The sequence below is a fragment of the Fundulus heteroclitus genome, chromosome 12 (assembly GCF_011125445.2).
Source record: "Fundulus heteroclitus isolate FHET01 chromosome 12, MU-UCD_Fhet_4.1, whole genome shotgun sequence".
In the NCBI taxonomy this organism is placed as follows: domain Eukaryota; kingdom Metazoa; phylum Chordata; class Actinopteri; order Cyprinodontiformes; family Fundulidae; genus Fundulus; species Fundulus heteroclitus.
The window spans coordinates 32,443,362-32,464,286 of record NC_046372.1 but is presented as its reverse complement, the minus strand read 5'-3'; the positions used below and the strand labels follow the sequence as shown (position 1 = coordinate 32,464,286).

The window sequence follows — 20,925 nt, the reverse complement described above, 5'->3', positions numbered from 1 at the left end:
AGGTTAATGGGCATGTGCAGGGAGACTCATTGAAGGATTAAAAATACATTTCAACAGCTTAAAATATTGACTCAGGGTTGATCTGCGGCATCAATGGGAAGCTCTCAGTCACAGAAGTGGAACGGGGGTAGACTGTGGATACACACTGGAGCCGTTTAGTCACAGCACATTTCATTTTGATGTAGTGAAAAGGCTACTTAGAGGTTCAGAACGGGCGGCTATTCGCTGCCGTGTTCCATAAAACACATCCAACCTGGGGGCAGCTTTCAGCAACCGTGATGTTTTGTGGCTTGCTGTTAGCATTAGTCACCTTACTGTCTGAGCTCTTTTTACAATGCCGTGAAACAGCACTAATACCCCTTGGACTTTTCCACATTTATTTTGTCAGGATTTTATGTTTATTAAATTATGTGACAGACCACCAAAATAGCGCATAATACTGAATCGGAAAGGATGTGTGTGTTTGCATTCAGCCCCCCTTTACTCTGATACCCCTAAATAGATCTCCAGGGCCGTCTGCTGAAACTGGCTGAAGAATCTCACCACTAATCAGAGAAAGCCCTAAGAAGCTCATGGTGACTCTGGAGGAGCTGCAGAGACCTGCAACTCAGATGGGAAATGTGTCAACAGGACAATTATTTGTTGTGCACTCCAACTGTGGTTTCTATGGAAGAGTGACTAAAAAACCTGTGAGGGAGACTGCTCTGGTCAGAGGGGATCAAAATGGGACATTTTCGGCCAACATGTAAAATGTTTTGTGTGGAGGAAAACTAACATCATCTTGAAAATAACATTCCTACAGTAAAACAGACAGAAACAATGGAGTTGATGGGAAGATGGATGGAGCTGAACACAGGACCATTATCAGGAACTAAGGCTGGGTTCACCTTACTGCCAGAGCTACAATGGAACAGTTTAGATCATGTTCATGTCTTATAATGGTCAGATCAAAGTTCAGACCTAAATCTGGGGCAGGGCTTGAAATTAGATGTTGAGACGGTCACCTTCCAATCTGAGTAAACAAAAGAATAAGAGGTAAACATTTTAGTCTCTTGATCTGCAAAGGTGGTAGAGACAAAACCCGAAAAGCACTGCAGCTGTTTATAAATGCACGCCGCACTTTTCAGATTGTTCTTTGTGTAAAGCTCTTTAAAACAACTGTTTTCTACACTACTCTTCACAGTTTGCACTACTTTGTGTTGGTCTTGTAAACCCACCAAAAACTGTGTAGCAGAACACAAAAACGTTTAAGCAGTATTAATTCTTTTAAAAAGACGAGTTACGTTTAAAACAATAATTTTTCTCTTAATGGCCATTTTTCTGCATTTTCAATAATATATGTCTGAATTACAAAAATAATTTACGCGTAACATCAATTAAACATAATATTAAGCATAACAATCAGAGAAAAATAATCTCTTTCTCTAAACGACTGCTTGCCGATTAGCTATGGTAATTAGCAGATTTTGTGCATGATTGGTCTCTGCACGTCTTATCGGTTAACTGAAAAGATTTGGCTGTTGTCAACATTTTTTTTTTTTTCCACAACAAGTGCGCGAGTGAACGCGCTAATTGTTCTCACCAGGCTGCCAGCATGGACTGCTCCTGCAGACGGATCTGCAACACAATACTTTGGTTCTTTACGGATCATGCGTGTTTATCGAGTTTGGAGGAAATTAAACGTTTCCTTGTGCTTTCAAAGCTGTGCTTAGAAATGAACGGTTTATTAAAATCTGAGATGACCTGGCCCTTTGTGGAGATTAAAGCCGTCAGTAACTGTTGGAATTATTTGATGGATGCGAGAAGGGGACAAATGGATGCTTGTGTTACTCCTTAAAAGGGTCCCTTTTTATCAACAACTCTAGAGAGGGAAGAAAATATGCAATTGGCTTTCTCAGCAGTTTTTTAGTTTTGCTCATCAGACTCCCATCAGTTTTCACTCCTACACAGATTTACTGCTTCTCCTTTTTATTTCTGCTATTCCAGCACTGTGTCGTTTTCTGGTGAGGCGTACGTTATCCAGAGTAACCATTGTAAAGAAATACTTAGTTCACCTTTTTTAGCTTCTTCATATATTGTCATTTCACTCTTAAATCTAGTGTATTTGGTAATTTATATGATGGACAAAAATGATGTAGTGCATAATTGTGAAGTAGAACGAGGTCCAATTTTTATATACCCCTGGCAGATTTAGATTTTAGATGGTTTGTTTCTGATAAGAAATGAAACGAGCATCTGTTAAAAAGAATAAATGCAAATATTTAAAAGGAACACATGTTTGAATAAATTATTTGTGTTTTTATTTAAAAGTTGTTTCAAAAATTGTATAAAAATATTCATGCCCATAGACATGACTGTAATGAAACTGAGCTGCAGGTCACCTTTTTCATGTTTCCACTGATACTTTAAAAATCTCTCAGACTCGTGTCATGACACTCACTGATCCATTCCAGAACATTACTATTTCTTCCAATCAGAAGAAACATGTTGTTAATATTAAAAGATTACTTTAAACTTAATTCTGCCAAGGTTATGAATAGTTTTGAGCTTACTCAAAGGGTAGCCCTGTACTTTACTGCATTGATCTTCTCATCCACTCAGACCAGTTTCCTCGTTTCTCACTAGAAACAAAAAAACAGTTCCCCACAGCATGATGCTGCCACCACAATGTTTCACCATAGGGATGGTGTGTTCAGGGTGATGTGCAGTGTTGGTTTTCAGAGTAAGGGTCAAAAAGTGGGATTTTGATTTCATAGCCAGAGCACCTTCTTCCACTTGCTTGCTTTATAATCTATATGGCTTGTTGCATACAGGAATTTTGGAATCTTTGGTTTATTATGGTCACATTATGATCCCTGATCTCGTTACAACAAAGTTGTTTGTTCACTAGTGGTCTCTGACAATCTGTCGAGCATTTCATGCCACAACTGTACGTATACTGAAATTGTTTTACACACAAATGGGTGCTATGTACTAAATGGTTCACTTCTTAGGCCAACTGGATGCCCTGGATTTTAATGTGGGGTAACAAAGTAAAGGGATCTGAATACAAATGCAAATCACACTTTTTAGATTTTATTTGTGTAAAAAAAAAAAAATTTTAATAAAAAAACAACAACAAAAAACATGAACCCCAAGAATCCTTTTCTTTCCTTTTAATGAACATCTGATTCTTGATTCCAGTAAAAGACAATGACATTTGTGTTGTAAGACATGTTAAAAAAGATAAATACTGTTCAAGGGAACCATGCATATATCTGTTAGTGGTTGGGGGTGTTACATCCATGTTCTGAAAGTAAAACATTACTTTTCAAGTTTATTATACTTTAAAAATAGACGGCATTCCTTATAATAAACCTTCATGGATCCAAAAGTATCCTAACATGCACAGATCAAAGATAGACAGCATGGTTGATCGCATTTTCTTTGTCACGTTCCAAATGGTTAATTGTGGGGCATCAGATGTGTCACTCTTGACAAATTGCCAATAGGTTATTCACATATGGATGTTTTCTTTTGTTAATCTTCAGTTTTAGGTCGGGGCTTGGTCTCCATGGTAACGATCATCTCTGGTTGAGCGACATTAAAATGGTGAAATTAATTTGCCAGAAGTGTCTGTCTTCTCTCATATTAGCAGGAAGAAGGGTGCATGAAAAGGGAAGAACACTGTCGTTTGAGCGAATGCCTCTTTCATTAAGTCGGTAAAAAAAAATGAAAACCAATTATGGAACCTGAAAGGCAGCAGGCTTTAAAGACTCTGTCTTTGAATAAATATTCGTTTAACTTTCATGTAAAGATCTCTTTGGGCGAACACTGGTTCCCTTCTGGCTCGGGGGAAATTAACTGAATGATTTTTGTTGTCTTGTTTTGTTTAAAATCACAGATTCAGCCAACGGCAGCGATCCAAACAGACAGGGTGTACAGCGCAGGAAAAGGGCTGCCACCTCCAGACCTGAGCGCGTTTGGCCTGAAGGCGTCATCCCCTATGTCATCAGTGGCAACTTTAGTGGTAGGTAACAACAGCTGACACCTTCTTTACTCTACCTGATTAAAATGTACCAAAGAAAACATGATAATATTTGTGAATGCAGTGAAAATGAAGGTCAATAGATGCTTTGATGATATCATGGTCACTTCAGTTGATATTATTATTATTATTATTATTAAACCTTGTTTTATACAGGCAGTCTCAATGAGAAACAAGTTCTCATTTTCAAGAGAGACATGTTAGCACGTATTTAGAAGCTCATACAGAACAACAATACAAGACTCTCTAAAATATAGTCACATTGTTTATAATACTATTAATTAACAAAAAAAATAAGAACAGGACCAATAACTTTCTGATATTGTTGCATGCTTCTTTTTACATGAGTAATAATCACCCAGAGAAGTTTGATCCAACAGTTTCAGGTCCTGTTGAAGATGATTCCAGGTTGAAGGTGCAGAGTAAGAGAAAGCTGCTTTAACTAAATTCGTACCAGTATTTGTTCATTAACTGTTACATACATAGGTTATTAGTGTGACAGTTTATCAAGTTTTATCCTATGCTATATTCTTATTATGCTTAGAGCTGTATTATTCAATGTATTAGTTAATCTGAAGAAAAAAATCTAAATTTGTCTTTGACGGATCTGTTTATATAGATATCGTCCAATTAGTATTTAGTTTTTCAAACGTACATTCACATGTTTCTGTCCAGTATTTCTCTGCAAGCAATCGATACTTATTAATATTAGGGGCGGCTGCGACATCAGTCTGTGTGAAAGATGCAGTTGTTTTAAGCAGAGTTCACTTATTGAACTCTTCAGCATGATTCGTGCAGCTAACAGAACAAAAACGCAGTGTGTATTTCAAAAAGACTGCTAACATATCCAAACCTAGTATGTTCCATAATGGACAGAGGTTAAAAGCTTAGAAGAACAAAACTGAGCACTCTTTGTTTTGTTATCAGCTGAAAGTCTCGCTCTCTTGCAGTCTGAGGGAACTGCGGACATGTCTTCATATTGCAAAACATACTTTCTTTTTAAATAGCTTCCTAAAGCCTTTGTGCTTCTTCTGATCTTATTTAAATGCCTTACTGATACCTAAAGTAGCTAACTTTGTCTTCACTCAGTACCAGCATCCACACTGAGGAGTGTCGTCGTCTCATTTCTGTCTACAGACAATTTCTTTGTGTCTCTTTAGGGAGAAAAAAAAAGGGATTTCAAACGGCTGTGAACGCAACTGTGAACGTGTTCAGCTCTTGTTGGTGCTTATTTATTCAAGCGTGTCGTCCTTTTCAGGCAGCCAGCGGGCTATTTTCCGCCAAGCCATGCGGCACTGGGAGAAGCACACCTGTGTGACCTTTATAGAGAGGACCCAGGAGGAGAGCTACATTGTCTTCACCTACCGGCCATGCGGGTGAGTCAGTGGGCTTTCAGCTCACTCAAGGAACCGAACAGCGTATCCTCTGCTCCACAGCTAATTATTTTTGTGCGCGTGAGCACTCTTCCTTGTCTCCTGCTCAGCAGCCTTGTTCATCCTCTCAGCTTGCAGCCTCTCTGCAGTCAGGGAGGTGCTGTTTCTGTTTAGCCCCCTAAGCAGCTCTGAATGTGACGGTCTTTTTCAGTGAGCAGGAGTTTCCTGTGCCTCTTGACTGAACTTCATGACTTGCTGAGCATCTGTCATGCATGGCGTACAGGACAGCGGAGACGGAGGACTCGTCCCGTCAGTATTTGTCCTTTGTAGGATTCTGCGGGGAAGTGTTGTTGCTATGCGACCGCTGACGATCTGTTTAGACATGCAAGGGTTTCTCGTTTGTTTCCTGGTAGTTATTTTCCTATTAAATCTTTTGATGCAAGCTATATTTCAAGATAAATAGGCTGAGGCATTTTTAAGGACAACCTCTTGAAACATTAGACCCACAATCCATTATGTCATTACCTAGTTCACTTCTTCGGACTGATTTTTATCGTTCGACACCAATAGTCCCAACTAAGAGCAGATGCCGCTCATGAAGCTGAACTTCACCGGCCGACTGTGAGTCGCCGTTTTTAGCCTGCTAGCTGGCCTTTTAAGTGACAAGGATGACATTATCCGCAGGCAGCAGCGGTTAGCAGTGGGAAAGCTTGACTCTGCTGCATATTCAGCAGGCCCCCATCTGTCCTGTGCAAAGTTCAAGGCGTGTCTCAAGAGAGTCCTGGCTGGCTTGCAGTAATTAGAGAGTGGCTGTCTGGCCCACTGAGCCATTATATGTGTGCCGGTCCTGCAGACTCCCACAGTGAACCTTTCATGTCACGATGAGGTGGAGCGCTGCATGCAGCGAGGTTCTGGACTCACTCAGAGTTCTTTCATTTTTAAGGCGAATGAATGAAAGTCACACCTGTGTGCATAGTTGATGGGTTACCTCGCCAGAGGCTGCTGGGATTCATATGTTCTTATATGATCTACATTGGATTCGTCAAAGTGCAAACGTTGTCATTTTTTCATTTCTTCATTCTTTGCTTCTAAGCAGCCAGACTGCCTGATAATCATTTAAGGTGGGATCGAGCAATAATTCTGCAGGCTTACCGAAGGGCTTTCAAAGGTTTCCTTGTGACCTTTGCTGCTTTTTCATTAATTCCAGTCTAGTACCTGACATTTTTCAGAAGACATTTTTTTTTCCGGTTATTTGTAGAAGCCGCATTAAGATGACTTGCACCATATTGCCAAAACGATTTGCACAGCCATCCAAATCTTTGAAATCAGGAATCTCTTTTCTGGCCACAGATGTTTAAAATCGGGCATTTAGGGATGCAGACTGCTTCTGCGAACAATTGTTAAAGACTGGGTCGCTCTCAAGTGCTTAGTGACTTCTAGTCCTCTAACATGAACCTGTCACGGTGAAATGATGCCGCCCCTGCAATAAGTCCAGTCCTGAAATGTCCTCACTTATAAATACGCTGCAGTCAGCTGTTTGTGGTATTAGGGCTTGACGATAATTCAATAACGATATAGATCGATCGATAGACGTATGGTTCAATATAAAAATACAGGGGTCAATAAAAACTTCAACAAAAGAATAGTGCATTCTAGCCTTTCATGTAGGTTAATACTACAGTCATTACATCCTCCCAACCAATCACAAACCCAGAAAAAGCTCCATCGACAGTTCAGAGAGCACGTATTCTTTTTTCTTTTTTAACACTTAGTTTTCGTAAAAAGTTGGTTGAATAAAGGATTGTTTGAATCCATTTATTTAAAAATAAGTCATTAAGCAACAGCATAAATGGCCAGGGCTGCACTTAAAATGTATACTTTGATTTTCTTTTTTGATAATTATCGACATCGATCGATATGATTTCTTCTTTATTGATATGTTTTTTTCTATATCGTCCAGCCCTATGTGGTATTATAGCAAAGTGTAACGACAGCAATCCATTCATCAAGTGGAAAGCCACATACAATCACCGGGGATGGAGTTGTTATACTGCTCAGAGGACGGCAACCTTCTGGTGACTGAACAGCAGCAGACTTTCAAATGTCTTGTGGCCTTCAGATTAGCCCCTCATGTAAAGAGTTTCCATGAAGGAAACTGCGTCCAAGCCTAGCATCAACATGTGCAATGCAGATCATTTAATGCAGTTGTGTAAAGCAGGTTCCCAGTGGACTCTAAATCAGTGGAGACGATGAAGCATTCCTCTCTTTCTGCAAATCCTACGGACCACTTTAGTGTTAGCAGTTACCAGGAGAATGACCCTTTTTGAACAATTTTATGTGGTCCAACATGAAAAGCAAGGTCCAAAGCAAGGTCCATGAAGTAATGGATGAACAAGTTTGCTGTGGAGGAACTTGACTGGCCTGCACAGGACCCTGGCCCGTATAGGAGATCTTTAGGATGAATCAGAGGGAGAGAGTGTGTGTCACGCAATCTTATCCAACCTCAGTGTCTCATAGTGGTAATTCCATCTTGGCTCATGCCCACTTAGAAACTCATGTATAGAGAAGTTAATGCTTCTGTATAGTTCTGAACAAAAGTAAGAAATGTCTGAGCTGTTTGAGACATGTTCCATTTTTTTTTTTTTTACTCCTGTTATCCATTCAGCTTGTTGATAATTATTTCATCCCCGAAGCTTAGAGTCTGGTATTTTAATGTTTGTCTTGGCTTGCGTGTGTGCGATGATTCATAGATGCTGCTCATATGTGGGTCGCCGAGGAGGAGGCCCCCAGGCCATATCCATTGGTAAAAACTGTGACAAATTTGGCATCGTGGTGCACGAGCTGGGACATGTGATTGGCTTCTGGCACGAACACACGCGGCCCGACAGAGACGAGCACGTCAGCATCATCAGGGACAACATCCAGCCAGGTAAGGGCAACGCGGACCTCGCCTAGCAGTGTCCCTACAAACGTACTCCTTCTTACAAAATCATCATCTCTCATTTGTAGAGGTTGAATTAAGTTGCAAAAAAAATGGAGAAAAGGGGAAAAAAAATGTAGAGACATGCATGAGTTTTACATCTTTACACATGTGTTTTTAAATCTGTTTTGCCACATATCAAAGCAATCCCACCTTTGACACACATCCTGATTTACAGTCTGACTCAGTTTCATAACACATTTGTGCTTTTTCCCCTCTTTTTTTCCCCTCCCCCAGGACAGGAGTATAACTTTTTGAAGATGGAGCCAGGGGAGGTGGACTCTTTGGGAGAAGTCTATGACTTTGATAGTATCATGCATTATGCTAGGAACACATTCTCCAGGTAGGCGCCAGGCCGGGTCCTTCTCCCTATGTCTCAGACAGGAATAATAGTTTCATGTGAAGTCAGACTGAGCTGTTTCTTTCCTCTGCTGCATGCTTTTAACCCAGTGCCCTGTTTTTTCGTTTCAGCACATAACGCTGAACGACTTGTCTAGATCTGTAACGCACCAGCTCTGTGTCCACAGGCTACTGCTGAGTAATCTGGCAAAATTCCCAAATCTTGGGAAAAGGGAAGAATGGAACTCTCAGTTCTTCTCTAGTAATAAATCACAAGCAAAACATGTTTTTTGAGGTAATCCTGTTTTTCAAAAAAAAAAAAAAAAAAAGAAGCCCCCTTGGTTCTTTGAAGTCAGTTGGATCTGAGTGTTTGCGTCTCTGCCTTACTTTCTGTGTTAAACTAGATTCTTGGGACGATTAGAATCTTGGACGATTCTAATTGGTGAAAGTTGCAAAACTTTCGATGTGAAGCAAGGATCCCCCTCTGGTTTTGAATCCGTCCTTTGACTTGACCTTTTTTCCTAACATTGCAGTCCCTGTGGGGAAAATTGGAGAACACTAATGGGATTAATGCAATATTTTGACAAGCCTAAATTACATATGTGTTTGGGATTACTGATGGTCAGACGATAACGGCTTGAAGTGAAACCTAGCAAGAAACTGGATTTGGCCGGTTCCATTTCCAATCTTCCTTGCAGACTCCTCATTGCTTTAAAAAAGTATTCACACCCCTTGAACTTTGTCACGCTGGAGGGATAAAGCTATGTACTAGTCTCAAGCCTTTTGCAGGCTCTAATAGTTTTTGTTTTCAGGATTTTCCTGGATTTACCACCACCAGCCCTTTTCCAATCAACTCTTACCAGCTTCCCTGTCAGTGCTACGAAAAATATCACAATTAGCATTTTGCAATTAGGTCAGAAAACCTAAATTTTGTCTCATCTGATAAATCGACCTTCTTCCACACAATTGCTCCTTTATGGCTTTCTGTATGCTGCAAACGTCTTTTGGCTTGTTGTTGAAATTCTGCATCATGAGCAAACTAGTGTTGCGCCGATGCCATTTTTGGCCCCAATACCCGATACCTGGCTGTGCAGTATTGGCCGATACCGATTCCATACCGATACCATCTGTTTGATATTGATGTGTGTATATAGGAAGAACTGCATACTACTTGGATGTAAAATAATTGCCAACATGGCTATGTCAAACTGCTACCTTTGTAAAGCAGGAAAAAGACTAATACAAGTGAATCCAGCAGAACTAATGAGTGTCGGGAGAGAGAAGGCTGCGTTCAAGTGACATACAAACATCAAAATGGTATCGGTGCCCTATTTGTTGGTACTCGCCGATACCGATACCACCATTTTAGTGCGGTATCGGGGCCCCGGCCAATACTGGTATCGGTATCGGTGCAACACTAGAGCAAACCCACGATGTTCTCCTTGCTGAGTTCCTCGGTCTTTAATGATGCCGTTTCTTCACTAATGTTCCCTGACAAACCTCCTTCACAAAACATCTGGATTCATATTGAGATTGAATTACACAATTACGTAGGTAATGTCTGAAGGCAATTTGTTGCACAGGAACTTATTTTGTGGTATGATAGGAAAAGAGGCTGAAAACAAATGTTCTGTCACACTTTTGAGACTTTTACTTGGGAAGAAATATTCAAAGCCATGCTTTATTTTCCTCCCACTTCACAGTTATAAGCTGCTCGTGAAATCCCGATAAATAAATTGAGGTTTATGGTTTTGCCTTACAGAAAATGAGAAGGAATGCTTTTTGCAAGGTACTCTAAGTGAATCTCAGCAAACAAATGTTTGGGGTTTATCAACATTGTAGTTTTTCATGTGGTTGCCTCTTGTGGCTCTCCATTACTCTTTTCACTTCCACTCTGGTATTTGCAGGTAGGATCTCAGCATCTAGGGGCATATTTACAGCGACTCAATCCAGGTTTTGTGAAAAACCCATTGTTTTTATTAAGTGAATGCATGTCGCTACTGTTCTTCTTGGTAGAATTTCATTACACGTCTTTCATGGTGGTACGAAGCTTCTTGTAAAAGTTGCGCTCCGGTATCATAAACCACCTCATTATGGTCCTGGAAGCTCTTTAAAGGAGTTTACATGATGAACTGGATGGTTCCTGAGGAACTCACTTCTAACCACACACAGTGTGGTTAGGATGGTAGGGGAAATAAGCATATCTCCAAAGACTTCTGCTCAGAGAACTATAGCACAGAGTGGCATCTTGGGGTCATCAAGTCTCCATACCAACCATTAGACCGGTGGTGTCACATTTCTGTCCTCAGGGGCCAGTATCCTGCATGGTTCAGACGTGTCCCTGCACCAATACAGTTGATTCAGATGGCTGAATTGCTTCCTTAGCGTGTCCTGTAGGAGCCTGCTAATGAACCATTCATTTGATTCAAGCGTGTTTGACCAAGGGTGCATCTATAAGGATGCAGGACACCAGCTTTTGGGGACCGGAGTTGGCAAAGCCCAGCCTTAGATGCCATCTACATGTTAACTGGTTGTTTTGGAGGCATACCAGGAAACGGCCTTTTCTGCCCGACTACAAATGTAGATTTGTGCCGTTTGCTACTGCTGGTGAGACGATAACGGACTGTGTTTGATTAGGTGATACTAAAATAGAGCTTTTTACCATCATAAAGTGTCTTTCACTTCCAGCGGTGATGGCATCCTTGTTATGGTGTATTGCTTCGCTATAGGCTTTGGATCAACAAGACATTTTCAATACAATTCTGAGGGCCTCTGCTCAGAAAAACTGAAAATGGGTCACTATTTGGTCTTTTTAGCAGAATAGTGTCCCAGAACAAAAGCACAAATCAGCACAGAAACGTTTCACCAAACACACGGACAGAAATCTGAGATTTGTTTGTAAAATCATTGCATTTATAATATGGTCTGAGGCTTTAAAGCGGCGAGAACAGTCAAAACGCAGTGATGACGAAGAAGAAGCCAGAACTATGATCGTTACTTCCTGAGTCTGATATAAACAGCAGCTGTTGGCTGTTCTTACTTGGCCCTCTGCGTCAGCTGTACATATACTCCACATCATAGCCTCTTTGGGTTTACCCTCTCGCTGTTGTGGCCTCTTCCCACATCTACTGCCGTGCTCCTGTGGCAAACAGATTCTGGGAAGCAGAGAGAGAATCTTTGTCTAAACAGACGCCGGGGCTGGCTGTAGGCCAATGTACAGAAATTCCTGTCTGGCCCCCGTGCGTCCACGCTGCAGGTTAAGTAGACAGTTCACGCCGATTAGAAGTGAAATATGGATATTCTTTAGAAATTTTACATTTTTGAATGCAGTGCAGGAAAACAGGTAAACTTCATAGCCACTGAATTGTTGCATTTGTAAAAGGAGGGTTTTGAGGATTTGACCTGGTATTAAATTTGACTCAATTCAGCACTCTGAGCTGTTGTCGCTCACGGGTCAAGATCCGGACCAAACCTCCTAATCTTTCAGATCTGCAGCGTGGCCGGCAGCTTTTTGCCAAACCGAGCCAATCAGTAGCTTTGTGGGATAATCCTCCCTGCTCGGTTTTCAGTGTAACTCCATTCCCGTCCTAATTCACGAGGCTGTGCCGATCAATAAGAGTGCTTAGAAAAAAAAGAGAATGGTTGCCTCTGTTAGGGAATGTTTCACACCGCTGTATTAGCTTACAAGGGTCTGCTGTTAGCTTTTCTCAAGTCATTCCAGGCGCTTTTTCTAAAGCGCCGATTGGTTGATTTACCTGTGCCAGTGTCACTCTGTGCCGCCCCATTGTTAGCCAGCATGTTTGCTCGGTGTTTTACAGTAAATCACCGTGGGAAGCCAGAGTTTTTGCCCGCGGGTAGTTGTTCGGCAGATTTCATGGCTCGTCTTGATGTTTTGCTGTGTTTCCTGGGGACGAGCAGCGCTGATCTCATGCGTTTTGTCTACGCTCTAGTCTCAGACCGACAGCCCCTGCTTTCCCCACCATCCTTTGCTTCAGAGATATTTTTTCAGGACGGGAGGATGGACCAGGGCCAACTCAAACAGAGCTCAGCCAGTGCTCCTATTATTTGTTCTGACACTGGTTGAGTGGCATCCTTTTCTCTTTTTTTATCAGTAGCCAGCTAACAGGCTCCTGGAGGCTCAGAGACAGTAAGGCAGGCCGAGTCCAAAGTGTTCGCTCAGGCTGCTCTGTTTGCACATGCCGGCCGTTGGTAGGCACGTCGTCATGGGAACGGCCGGCGAACCAGGCCTCCCCTGGCCAAAACTTGGAAAAATGAAGATGATAAACTATCAAAGTGTCAAGTTAAAGCAATTCAACGTAGGGGGACAGACTCTTCTGGTATGCATATTTTGCAGCTACCAGACAGCCAAATAGATCACTTTTATGGTCTGCATTTTAAGCAAGAATGTGGATGGTGTACATAGCTCATAATGTTCATTACTATCACTCAGTAACTCTGAAGAAGATCTTGGTGTAGCTCCAGATGTGTGTTGGGAACAATTTGTTTTAACCTCTGTGGAAGAGGGATTCGTTTTTTTTTTTTTGCAACAGAGTTCCTACACAGCCTTGATAGATGTGGAAAAGGATCAGATATGACTGTTTTCCAGGCCTTAAGTATGGAAAAAGTAGAGTATCAGAAAATATTTTCATTCCAGACTTAACTCCCTGTCTCATTTTACAAAATAAATGTCTACACCAAATTCCCGTCTGTTTTTATTTAAATAAATTATGTGTTTAATAATAAGACGATGGAGAATTTTGTATCCATCAGTCCTTTTGTCCATCCAACCATCTTTCCATTCATCAATTTGTCTGTATATTCATCAGTCCTTTCTCACAGTCTGTGATTTATGTTGGTTTCTTACTTTAATATTTAGTCCTGTGAAAATAATGTGATATTTTGTCTCTGTAATTGAACAATGGGTCAGAAACTGACTGAGAAGTCTGGAAAAGTATAGAAGTTTGATTTGGAAAATATGTTGGAACCCTGGTTTGCCAAAAATTTTGTCGATCATGAAAACTCATTGAGTAGACATTTAATATAACTTTTCAAAAATGACTAACACCAAGAGAATTTCCAGATTTCGCATGCACCTATAACGCTTAGGTTTTGCCTTTACTGTAAAGAAGTAAAGGATAATGCTTAAAAGCAGGGTTAATAAAAGAGATTTGTTGGTTGTGTAGTTCAAGCAGCTGTGAGTCTAATAGTACCTCCCTTTTTATCCAGATGTGTGTTGATGAGCACAAGGGTGGTTGGTTTTGCAACTACCATTCCATTAAACTGGTAGTTTATTATGGGGCATGTTCTTTACCAGGAAAACAGTTTGACTATGAACAGTTTGACTATATATATATATATATATATATATATATATATATATATATATATATATATATATATATATATATATATATATATATATATATATATATATATATATATATATATAAAAATCAGAAAGCTTGTGTATGAACAATGCATGGTTTTATGATGCTCTGAAAATGCCAACTAAAATGCAGTACAAGCATGCGCACTCTCATCTATATGATGTTGATGTATGATGTTGGATTTTCAGAATCTCTTCTCTGAGCCACACCCCCCCCCCATTTTATTAAGATAGGATTGTATGTTTTTCATGAACTAAATTTCTTAAAAAACTAGCACCATGTATCAAGTATGATTTGTTCTTCTCATGCCTGGTATAAATTGTGCTTCACCAATCATCTTTGGTGTCCCCCAGGGCTGTGATACGGCCCCCTTCTGTTTATTATCCATCTTTAGTTCATATTTTTAGGATGTATGGGATAAGATTTCTTTCTGATGCCTGAGTCTAATTCCATCCTGCCACCCTCTTCTTTCACGTTATGTGAAATGAGTTACGGTTGTCTATGTTTTTTAGAACGAAACGGTGACCAAACAGAGTTTATTGTGGTCAGAATGCAATCCATTTGGATAAATCTAATGTGTTCTCTCTTTCTTCCCAAACTAAGCATGTAGTTATTTTAGGGAGCAAAATCTGTCTTGAAAAGCAGATCAATAACATTACCAAGTGTAGTTACTTTGATTTTCATAACATTAGCCAGCTTTGACCATTTCTTAAGATCTGTAAGAGTAATTTTTTGCATACATTGATTTTATATTGTAATTGCTTTTAAATGGTATCTTTACATTTAGTATTATTATTATTATTATTATTATTATTATTATTATTATTATTATTATTATTATTATTATTATTATTATCATCATCATCATCATCATCATCATCATCATTGGTAATATTATTTTTATAGATAAATTCCGTAATCTTTGAGTGATCATGTTTTTGTTTTGAATAAAAGCATCACTTTTATCAATTATTCTGTTTTCCACAAACAGAGGCATTTTCCTGGACACCATCCTGCCACGCTACGATGTGAACGGAGTGCGACCACCCATCGGCCAGAGAACCCGACTTAGCAAAGGGGATATTGCACAGGCACGCAAGCTCTACAAATGCTCCAGTAAGATCACAATAACAGATCCTTCCTCCTCTGTGTCTTTTCTGGATGATTACAAGATATAAAATGAGAGCAACTTCCCCTGATGCAGCTAACATCATGGTGTGTTTTCTTGGCTACAGTGTAGGAGGCTCCTAGGACAGAAGGAGTGTAAATACAACCATGGGAGGGGGGGGGGGGTTAATATTCTCTGAAACAGATGCAAAAGAACAATCTTGTCTTCTTTTTTTTAGAGACACAGACTCATGTCAGTGTATAAAGTGTTTACCTGCTCACTAAGCTTGCCTTTTTCCTGGCCAAACAGCATGTTTATACCCCAGGAGATGAGAAAGTAGGGTTTGAATGCTGCAGAGCTAAAAAATAAATAAATAAATAAAATTGCTGCTTTAAAAGATTTACAGAGCCTGCCAAAAGTATTCAGACTCCTTCACCCTTTTCTTATCATGTTACAACTTCAGACTTCCTTCTATCTTATTGAGGTTTAAGTGACAGACACACTACCCAATCATCATGTATTTGACGTAAAATGATGAGTGAATTAATGTGTTTCAATCTTCTTCTTTTATTACAATTTAAAGTCTGAAATGTGTGGCTTGCGCTTACTCACTTTATTTAAATACCCCTGTTAGATGCAGCCAGTTGCTTTCAGAAGTCCCACGATTATTAGAGTGAAAATTTAATCCCAGTATAATTTCAGTTGTTTGAGAAAGAGGTTTGTTGGGAAATATTCGTTCAGGTAGGAGAATCTGCTGAAACAAGTATTCATGCACACCTTAATTATAGACTTTATGGACAGGCGTGCAGAAAGCTGTAAAAGCTTTTGCCACAAGGTGTATAGAAGACACAGAAAACACATTGAAAAAAACTAATCTGGTCAGATTAAGACCAGGATTAGATTTAGGCTTGTATGCTAAATGGTATGTTTGGAAGAAAACACTGAAAACCACCCTGAAAGACTGGTGAAACATGTCAATAGCAGGATTATGTTGGGAATGCTACTCTTCAGCAAAGGCAGGAAAGATGGTCAGAGCTAAGGGAAGATGGATGGAGCTGAATGAGGGGAAATCCTTGAAGAAAACTTTAAAAATGGGAAGAAAAGTTGATGGAGACATACCCCGAAAATATCTACAGCTGCAGTTTTCGGTAACAGATTGTACAAATTATTGACTCAGGGGTGGCAGAGAACAAATGCAGACCTGACTTTTTATAGAATTTTAATGAAGAAAAATTAAAACCACTGTTTTGTGTTGGTCTGTCAACAGAAATGCAGAAAGCTTATGATTGCTTTAGCAAACAATAACAAAAAGCTGTGCCCCGAATTGCATGTGTTCAATCTTTCATTAAATCTGAACAAGTAATCCTAGAGATGGGTCGCCAAAACTGAACTGGCTCATGATTTTTAGTGCGATGAAGTTAAAGTTTCAGGGCAAGCCTTCAGCTCGATTAATCCTGAGTGATTCAGCCATCTCAGCAAGAGTGAATGATGTGGGGATGAGATAGTGAGTGAGTCTCTCCACGTTTTTGTTGGAATTCTCAGAGCCACACATCGCCCATTAACGTGTCCCTGGTTTGTCCCCGCCGGCTGATTATTGGTTTAAGATTTGAAAGACGTTTGCCAAGCATTACCACACTACTGGAAGCTCAGATGTCAGCTTTATTATTTGCACATAATCCTCAAGAAGGAAAAAAGTGTTTTCCTAACTGGTATTAAGATAAAATAAGACGGAGTTAGCTGTGAATGCATCAATGGTTATTGAGATGGACAGCCTACTACTCTCTGTTCCTCTGTGACTTAATTAAACACATCTTTCCCCCACTTGGCAGTAAACTCCGTGGGTCCTTGGATGGTGCTTGGAATAAATCCATGCACACTTGAACGCTTATGGTATATCAGACTAAGGGCTGTTTTTTTTTTTTTTTGGTTGTTTTCTTTTCCCCACTGGCAACACGTACATAATGCATCACCTCACCCAGGGAGGTGTTATTTATAGAGCTCCAGGTTTATTTTCAGAGGATGCTCATACACAGTGTTTTACACACACTCTCCTTTCCTTTGTGTAATAATCATCTGGAGTGGATGGGGGGGGGGTGAAGCTGGTGGAATGCAAGGATGTGGATGATATTATGAGCAGATGTCCCTATAAACATTAAAGCGCTGCCCTTTGTGTCACATCCAGTGATATAATTCCAGCATCTGTCTCTGAAGCGAGGCTTTAATGTGTGCGCGTTTGCGGAAGGACGGGGTCACTTCCGAACTCATGCTAACCCGGTTTGCCTCGTTCCTTGTCGCCAGCTTTTGCCTTTACCTTCCGCTGTTTGTGTCTGTGCACAGAATGTGGGGACAGTCTGCAGGACAGCAGCGGGAACTTCTCCTCCCCTGGCTTTCCTAACGGATACTCGGCCTACATGCACTGCATCTGGAGAATATCAGTCACACCAGGGGAAAAGGTATGCGCATATCGACAGTACCTAAACAACATTTAGATTCTTTGAAATGAGGACCCTGACTGCCTAGGCTGCACTTAACTCACTCTGGTGCTATTATCTAATTATAGCTGAAAGGCCCCACAGATCCCATAGGGATATTCCATAGGAAAAAAAAACTTACAGACCTCTTGAAAACCAAACAAAAAAAACTTGGTCCTGCTAATAATTATGATTGCTGTTTAGCTCTAAGTCCACATTTATTGATGCTTTTTACAACGAAAGGCATTTGGGATATGATTTTTTTTTTATTTTATTTTTTTTATTTTTCTGTTAAATTCCCATTAAATAATATTTATTTCATTCCAAAGGATCTAAAAGGATCTTCCTCCTGATAATTAATGGTAAAGCAGTTAAAATATAACACTACTCCTAACAAACCCACATTGTGACATTCTGGTGTAGTGAATATTTGGAGTTGAGCCAATAATTTTACCAGCATTTTACAGGGCTTTAAGAAAGTATGTACACCCCTGAAATGTTGTCATATTTTGCCATGTCTTTCGTTTTAAGTGATAGGAGGTTATGCAGAAAGTAGTGCTTAATAGCAAAGAGGAAGGAAAATGCATGGCTTAAATAATTATTATTAAAGAAAAGTATGTAAGGGTGGCGTACAGAGCCTCCCTGATATCCCCAAATAAAATCCAGTGCAACCAATTGTCATTAGAATCCACCTAGTGACGGGTCGTTTGTGTGTAATTTGATCTCAGTCTACATTCAGATGTTCTGTATAGACCTCAGAGGTTTATTAGGGAACATTTTTAAACAAACAGCATCACGAAGACCAAAAGAACGCAGACGAAAGGTCATTGTTAAAGATGTGGAGACATTTAAAGCAAGGTCAGGTTAGAAAACGATACCCCCAGGCTTTCAACATCTCACGTGCTACTGTTCAATCCATCACTTTAAAAAAGTACAGGACAAATCTAAATCATGTAGCAAACATGCGGAACTTGTGGAGAAACCAACACTGGTTATCACCAAGAACACACCATCCACACTGAAAAACAGCGTGAAATGGCGGCAGCATCACAACGTGGGGGGTGACTTTGTTCTGCGCTGATGGGGAGATGGATGAAACCAAATAAGGGACAGTCCTAAAAGAAAAGAGTTGAGAGTTACCTTCCAGCAGGAAAACGTACAATAGCAGCTTCAGCAGAAGGATTTTGATCAAAGGCTATTTGTATGTTAGAATGGCCCAGTCAAAATTCAGACTTCAATTCAGATTACAATTTAGAACCTGGGCTAAGACTTAAAAATCCTTGAAAAAAAAATCTCACTTGAGTCAGATTGGATCCATCCTATGAGATATTTCGCAAAGAAGAATGGGCAAAAACTTCATTCTCTAGATGCACAGAGCTGATGAATAGATACTTCAAAAGACTAGAATTAGAGCAAAAGATGGTTCCACAAATGATCTCTACTTTGGGGCTGAATTAAGATGCACTGCACACCTTTATTTGTAAAGAATGTTCCTTTAACTTCACTTCAATTATACACTGCTGTGTTGGTCTATTGCATAAAATCCCAAGTGTTCATCACATGTGACCTTCCTTCCAATGCCCATTAGTAACTGTGCTTCCTTTGTTTTGAAGATCATTTTGAACTTCACCTCCATGGATCTGTACAGGAGTCACCTGTGCTGGTACGACCATGTGGAGATCCGGGATGGATACTGGAGGAAGGCTCCGCTCAAAGGTCAGCTTTATGTGCAGGTTATGAAACTGTGAGAAAAAACTGAACCGTTATGTGTAACTAGCTGTCCAAAATTCAAAAGATGCTTTTTTTTTTTTTTCAGAGTAAGTCGTCAAAATTGCAATAGGCAAGTCAGACCTCAAAGAATACCTGAAAATTGGTATTGACTGAGATGAGAACAAAGCATGTTTGGTGCATCTCGAGTTTCAGAGAAGCACCAAACATAAACTGCTATGCAAGACGCGGGTCAATAAATTAGAATCTCATCAAAATGTTAATGAATTTTACTGTACTTTTCAATTTACTTTATTTACTTTTTCCGTTCTAAAAGTGGAATGTATATGGTTTATTGCACACAAGCGTTTATTTCTAAACGTTTTTTTGTAAACACTTTCATGATTATGTCTTACAGCTAACTATCCAAAAATTTTAGAAAAGTTTAATATTACCTAAGATCAACAAAAAAAGTTATTAAATCAGAAATTACTTACTAAAACGTATTTCCTGGTACAAAATATGCTCTCAATACGTAGTCAGGCATGAATTACTGCATCAGTGCAGGGCGGCATGGAGGCAATCAGCTTTTGCTACCGCTGAAATTTTAACTAAGCTCAGGATGTGGCGATGGTGTCCTTCAGCTTCTCTGCACTGTTGGGTCTATTGCATCTGATTTTCCTCCGCATAACACTACATAGATTCTTTATGCTATTTAGGTCAGGTTGGTTTGCTGGCTGATCAAGCAGTACCATGGTCATAAAGACAATGAATCAATCTATGTTCCCACCTTTGGCAGTGTGGGCGAGTACCTGGTCCTGCTGGAAATTGTAATCAGCATCTCCATAAAGCTTGTCAGCACAAGGATTATGGATGATGTGCTCTGAAATGTCCTGGTAGATGTCCGTGCTGACTTTGGACTTAAACACATTGGACCAATGGTGACAAATGACATGGCACCCCAAATCATCACAGACTGTTGAAACTTCCCACCAGGCCAGCAGCAGCTTAGATTATGTGTCTCTCCACTCTTTCTCCATACTCTGGAACCTATATTTCCAAAGGAAATGTATTTTTATGTTTCACTTTCACCTGCAAGAAGGACTTTAGACAATGAACAACCATCCAGTCCTTTTTTTCCTTAGCAGCGGTAGATCTTTAGGCCCTGAATGAAAGCTGCAGTGCACATCTCATGAATCTCAAAATGAGCTTCACTTAAGAATCATCCAAAGGCTGCGGTCTCTGTTGCGTGTGCACATTTTTTGCTACAACTCCTTGTCCCTCTCCTCAACTTTCTATAGTTTTACACGGATAAAGCATTTTTAAAAGCCAGCCTCTACATCAGGGGTGTCAAACTCATTTTGGTTGAGGGGCTGCATACAGCTTAATCTGATCTCAAGAGGGCCACACGAGTAAACTCATTGCAAGATTAAATAGAACTAATAAATGTGGACTTGTTGTTGATTTTTATATTAAATTAATTTCACTTTTACACAATATATTATGAATAACCTCAGCGTTTTTAAGAAAGGT

General features: G+C 40.0%; 1 protein-coding gene across 1 annotated transcript in view; it reads left to right on the top strand.

The window, feature by feature from the left end:
• Positions 1–20,925, top strand: part of bmp1a (bone morphogenetic protein 1a) — a 49,308-nt gene that overhangs the window by 13,593 nt on the left and 14,790 nt on the right. Inside the window, exons 3-9 of the mRNA XM_012863281.3 lie at positions 3,884–4,009; positions 5,286–5,403; positions 8,151–8,329; positions 8,618–8,723; positions 15,098–15,222; positions 17,552–17,667; positions 19,299–19,401. Coding sequence (XP_012718735.1) covers positions 3,884–4,009; positions 5,286–5,403; positions 8,151–8,329; positions 8,618–8,723; positions 15,098–15,222; positions 17,552–17,667; positions 19,299–19,401 — 873 coding nt within the window. The remainder of the gene's footprint in view (positions 1–3,883; positions 4,010–5,285; positions 5,404–8,150; positions 8,330–8,617; positions 8,724–15,097; positions 15,223–17,551; positions 17,668–19,298; positions 19,402–20,925) is intronic.